Source organism: Myotis davidii, unplaced genomic scaffold (genome assembly GCF_000327345.1).
Source record: "Myotis davidii unplaced genomic scaffold, ASM32734v1 scaffold599, whole genome shotgun sequence".
NCBI lineage: Eukaryota > Metazoa > Chordata > Mammalia > Chiroptera > Vespertilionidae > Myotis > Myotis davidii.
Window position 1 is genome coordinate 646,881 of NW_006290772.1, and position 5,773 is coordinate 652,653.

Below are 5,773 nucleotides of genomic sequence, written 5' to 3' on the forward strand. Positions count from 1 at the left end.
GGGGGGGTGGGAGAGTAGGGGGGCCTGAGGGGAGGAGGACATTAGAGGGGGTCACTCTCCCCAAGGAGGAAAGCCTTTGAATGTGAACGTGGCCGTTTGCGGGGGGAATCAGTGGGGTCAGGGTACAGGGGAGGGGGTGGTAGGGCTCCGGGTCAGGATCGGGACCTCGGAGGGACGCGGTGGAAGAGGATCTTGTTCAGGGGCAGCGGCTGCTCCCTCTCTCTGGTGTGACCCCCGCCCCTTTCCCCGTCGCCGTTTCCTGGGACCTGCGAGGTGAGCCAGAAGCACAGAACGTCCCGTTCGGATCCGAATGTGCTGGCCTTGGAGCCTCCCCGACCTGCCCGGGCCAGGTCGGGTAACCCGGAGTGGCCCGTGCAGTGAAGTTTGGCCGGGCAGCCTGGGCGGGGTGGGGGAGTGGGTCTGGGAGTGGTTTGTAGCGTGGCCAGCCCGCAGCACTGGCTCCAGGCCCTGAGAAGCCCTGCTGAGCCCCCTTCTGGGCCGGGCTGCTTGGTAATGGACTAATTTGGTAAAAAACGTGCCACAGGCGAGACTAGGGCAGCAAGGTACTTGGGATGGAATCTGTCGGGTATCAGCTCTCCAGAGCACGAGGCTCTGGCGCTGAGCCTCTGTGGATATCTGCTGTGACAGAGGACCCTCTGGGCAAAGCCGTTCCCCAAACCCTCTGCTCTGGGACCCTCAGGCTGCTCTGCCAGGCCGGTAACTGCAGCAGCTCCTGGGTCCTCTGTGCTTCCTCCTGCAGTTACTGGTAAAGGCTGAGTAGCGCAGGGACCCCAAGGGAGGCTGTCCCTGGGCCAGGTAGTGGGTAAGGGATACCTGCTTCCTTTTCTGCCAGTCAATCCACCCTTCTCCCCCCATCAAAGTGCTCTTTTCTTTTTCTTTTTTTCTTTGAAGTGCTCTTTTGAGAGTAGGTTAAAACCTGTTCTCCCTGGCCCCCTGTCTGGCCTGGAGGCCGTTCTCTTGGGACAGGGAGAGCCAGCCAGTGGATATGGCTGGGAGTCCAGCTCAAGGCTTCGCTGAGCAACAGGACAGCCACTTGGGAAGGGAAGGGGGCAGGGGGTGGTGCCGGCCATGTCACAGCCTCCACTGTGTGGGGCCTGTGAAGGGTGAGAGTGCTGTGCCCTCATCGGACTTCCTGGGTTTCTTCCTCGTTGCACACCCTCCAGCTGAGTGGTTTGCGTCACTGAGCTTCGGGTTCCTCATTGTACAATGGATCGGTCTGTATCACAGGGCTGCTGAGAAGAGTCAATGAAATAAGAGTGAAAAATGGCTCTCTTGGTCTCTGGCACATGCTAAGAACCACTACCGGTGCCCTGGCCGGTTTGGCTCAGTGGATAGAGCGTCGGCCCGCAGACTGAAAGGTCCCAGGTTCAATTCTGGTCAGGGGCACATGCCTGGGTTGTGGGCTCGATCCCCAGTAGGGGGTGTGAAGGAGGCAGCGGATCAATGATTCTCTCTCATCGTTGATGTTTCTCTCTCTCCCTCTCCATCCTCTCTGAAATCAATCAAAAACCAAACTCCCTACTTAAAAAAAAAAAAAAAAGAACCACTAAATGTGAACTCAGTGGTGTGTCTCCCCCAATTCCCAGGTGGGGGTTTGGGGAGGGTGTGCATCTCACTGCGACTGGGGAGAGTGCTACGTTTTACTGGGTCAAGGATTTGGGAGCTCACCCCAAAGAGGCTGGAGGCAGTGTCTTTGGACTGGAGGCTGGACTTCGGAGGGACGCGGTGGAAGAAGGTCTTGTCCAGGGGCAGCGGCTGCTCCCTCTCCCTGGTGTGACCCCCGCCCTTACCCCCGCCCTTGCTTCTGCCTCCAGGTGTCTACGTGTGCGCCAAGTGTGGCTACGAGCTCTTCTCCAGCCGCTCAAAGTTTGCGCACTCATCGCCATGGCCAGCCTTCACGGAGACTATCCACGCTGACAGTGTGGCCAAGCGTCCAGAGCACAACCGGCCTGAAGCCTTAAAGGTGAGTGGTAGCAGTAGGGGATGGGAAGGGGGGTGTTGGCCACCCCTTCCTTCTGCTCCCCCTGCAGCTCTAGGGGCTTAAAGTCTGTCTACCCCAGGCCTCTCCCCTCAGCCAGGGAAGCTGCCACCCCAAACTCTGAGACCGCCTCGGGTCTTGGTGGAAACAGGGAAACAGGACGACTTTCCTTCGCAGGCTCCAGGATGGAGGTCAACCTCTCCTGCCATCCGTTGCCTTGGGAAATGGGCATGGGGAGGACATGGTCCGCTGGTGGCAGGTGGGGCCATTGCTGTGACGGTTTTGTGGCCGGAATCACGTGGCTGTTTTTCTGCTCTTCCCAGGTCTCCTGTGGCAAGTGTGGCAACGGATTGGGCCACGAGTTCCTGAACGACGGCCCCAAGAAGGGGCAGTCGCGCTTCTGAATATTCAGCAGCTCTCTGAAGTTTGTCCCTAAGGGTGAGTGTGCCTCCGGGAGCTGGGAATAGGCCTGTCCTGCGTTTAGAGGCTCCTGGCAGGGGGCACACTCCTCTCATCCACTTACAGTGACAAAGCGTGGGGACAACAAAGCACGCTGCAGGGCTTCCCACGGCCACCCCAAAGACAGCTGCAGGACAGGGACAGAGGAGCGGATGTCCTGCCTCCTGTGCCTGGTTGATCACATGTCTCCACAAAAGGGACGCCTGAGGGTGAATGAGGCAAAGGGTTTTCTCCAGAGATCTGGCTCTTCCCCGTGACTAGAGTGCACCTGGGGCCTGGCACGTAGTAATAGCTCATATAGGCACTTCTGTCGGCAGTATTTTTATTATTCCTAGTATGTTTTGGGGGGTTGTATTTCATTTTCCTGCATTTTATCTGAGCTCAGCCTCCTCTCTGGCCTTTGCTCTCCTGGTCACACAAATGCCCACAAATCACCTCATGTCTGTTTGCATACCCAGCCATTCTCGGGACTCCTCCCAAAACTTTGTAGCTCAAATCCCCGTACTTGCCACCTGCGAGACTGTGGCCAGTCCCTAGTCCGGTTCATCCTCTGTAAAATGGGGCTGCTGACAGCCCCTGCTTGCTGCATCATTGAGGTTAAACTAGGGTGTCCGTAGGGGCTGGTGCATGATGAGGTGCAAAGATGCTTTTGTCCTTTGTAATTACTTATCCTCTGTCTGTATGCAGGAAGAAGAGGCTCTAGGTTGTGATGGGGCACACAGACTCCCCGAAGCTGGGTGTCTGGGTCCTCTCAGCTCCCCGGGCTTGCAGGCTGGAGTGGAGGGTGTTAGTGGAAGGGATAGTATCTGAAACATAATTGAGCAAGGATTGTTTTTTCTCTCCCCTCCTTCCTTTCTTTCAGACCAAGAAACTTCTGCCTCCCAGAGGAAGTAGGTGGGCAGCCCTCGGCCACCCCAGATGGCCACTGCAAGGTGGCCACTCGCTGGCCACCCTTACTTGGAATTGAAACCCTGGACATTCAAACAGGGAAGGGGGTGGCTGAAACATCAGGAAGGCTCCCAAGGCCTTGACCCTGCACTGGTTCTCCTTGGGAAAAGTACTGGTTTGCCACCGATGGCCCGTATCCTGCTGCCAGGACGGGCCTGCAGGGCCCCGTGTCAGCTCATCTTGGCCTCAGGGAGGTGGGTTCTAGGCTTGGCTCATCTGTGAATGACACTGCACCCCGCCTTTACTTCTTCTCAGTCCACTGCCCCCTTCCTGCCTGTGGGGCCCAATTCGGAGATGGACTCTGGCCTTCACCAAGGCTAGTGCCCGTCTCCCTGAAGCCATGCCAGGAGACAATGCCAATGGAGGCGGCCCCCGCCAGCTGCTCCAGCCTCAGTCACTGCATGATTCACTCTGGTTAAACCCTTCCAGGCAGCCAGAGTGTTGAAGATCTGTGACTTGTGGTGGGAGTGGGATGAGGGGACAGACCTTTGATCTCTCAGATACAAAAGGGGAAATTCTGAACCGTGTTTCACAATCTGTGTGGCTGCTGCTTGCCTCACTTGGGCTGAGGGAAGCATCTATTGCTCCATTACCTTGACTGCCCAAAGTTGGGGGTGCTGGAGCTCGCAGCCTACAGTCCACACATTCCCAGGGCACAGTGGCCACGCTTCATTGCACATGCACTGAAGTTCTTGCCATCTGGGAGGGTGGGTGATGCTGAAACCCTCCTTCCCATCTTGAATCCTCTCTGGAACAATTAGGAGATGAATAAACAAATGAAACCCAGGCCTGCTCTGTTTATTAACAGCATCATACATGCCAGGAAACAAGCGTCAGGCTTTGCACAATTGCTTCATTTGTTCCACAAATATTTACTGAGCATCTGCTTCGTGCCAGGTTCTAGCCTTGGTGCTGCGGACGCAGGCATGCGCAAGACAAACAGGGCCCTCCAGGTCTTGTGGCATAGTTCATGTCAGATGACGGGAAGGGCTGTGAGCAACTACAGCAGAGCAATGATGCTAGGATGTGTGGAGGGGGTGATCAGAGGACTGTGCTTTGGCTCTAGCAGTCAGGGATGAGGGGTCCTCTCAACTCAGCAGTGACAGATGAGAGAAGCAAGGAGAGCTTCCCAGGCAGAGGCACAGCGTGTGCTAAGGCACTGAGATGGCAGTGAATGTGGCATGCCCAGGCCTTGTAGGGGGAGGCGCATAATGTGACCTATGAGGAGGTGTGCTATACTCCATGGTCTTTGCAATGTATGTTGACACGTCTGGGGAAAGTGGGAAAAAATATTAAGATATTAAGGGGAGGGATAATGGTAGAAAGAACATAAAGTTGGATGAGGCTGAATTTATTGGTAGGGGCTCACTGAGCAGAGATTCTGAATTTAATGTTGAGGGTAGAAAGGGTTCTAATAGTTTGTTTAGTTGGCTGACATGGACCAAAAGGTGGCCCACACTAAGTGGAGTTGAAATGCCAGACCTGCCTTAGAACACTCTAGAGAAAGGGATCCAAAGGCCTAGGGAGAGTGGAATGCTGCTGTGGATTTGTCATTTCAGACCTACCCTGGGAATGCCCAGAGGACACACCTTTCACCACCATTGCCAGGGAAGCCCCAGCATCCCAGAAGAGCTCACTGATCACTCGTCTTACATGAGAGCTGCTCCCATGCAATGGGGAAACCTGAATGCCTTGGGGGACATGGGATCCTGAGATGTCAGGGTCCAAGTGGAGGCACTTTTAATGGCCAAAGTCGAGGTGGGCGTGGTTATCCTAATAGACAGCAGAGTCAAAGCAGGATCAGAGTCGACTCTTACTGATTTATGGCATTGGCAGTTGATCATGATGTCCCTAGAAGGGAAATAGATGGGAGGCCTACTGGATTCTTACTTGATCTGTATAAGCAGAATTCTAGGTCAAGAGAACAAAAGTCTAACTTGAATCATAAAAACAGTCACGACCTCTCAATTCCCCGACTTCAGACAGTTTACAGACCCAGAACTCCCAGCATGAAGGGGAGGTCAGGACCCCTTAAGGAAGAACTCTGCCGAAATGTATCCATTAAGTTTTCTTCCAGCTGAAATGTCCTAAAGGGACCTAGACCTGCAGCCTTTTATCAGAGTGCCTGTGTGGGAAAAGGAAATAATCAGGCATTTTGGGGACTCTGGACACTGGCTCTAAACTGATACCATCCAGTCCTGGCTGGGTAACTCGGTGGGTTAGAGCACCGTCCTCATATGCCAAGGTTGTGCGTTCGATTTCCAGTCAGGGCACATACAAGAATCAGCCAATGAATGCATAAATAAATGGAACAACAAAACTCACTCTCTCTCTCTCTCTCTCTCTCTCTCTCTCTCTGTCTCTCTC

At 54.7% G+C, this 5,773-nt stretch overlaps 1 protein-coding gene across 1 annotated transcript in view; it reads left to right on the plus strand.

The window, feature by feature from the left end:
• MSRB1 (methionine sulfoxide reductase B1) overlaps positions 1-4,193 on the plus strand; it is a 13,100-nt gene extending 8,907 nt beyond the window's left edge. The window contains exons 2-5 of the mRNA XM_015564057.1: positions 144-273; positions 1,836-1,984; positions 2,323-2,437; positions 3,321-4,193. Coding sequence (XP_015419543.1) covers positions 144-273; positions 1,836-1,984; positions 2,323-2,437; positions 3,321-3,352 — 426 coding nt within the window. The 3' untranslated portion in view covers positions 3,353-4,193. The remainder of the gene's footprint in view (positions 1-143; positions 274-1,835; positions 1,985-2,322; positions 2,438-3,320) is intronic.
• The last annotated feature ends 1,580 nt before the right edge of the window (positions 4,194-5,773 follow it).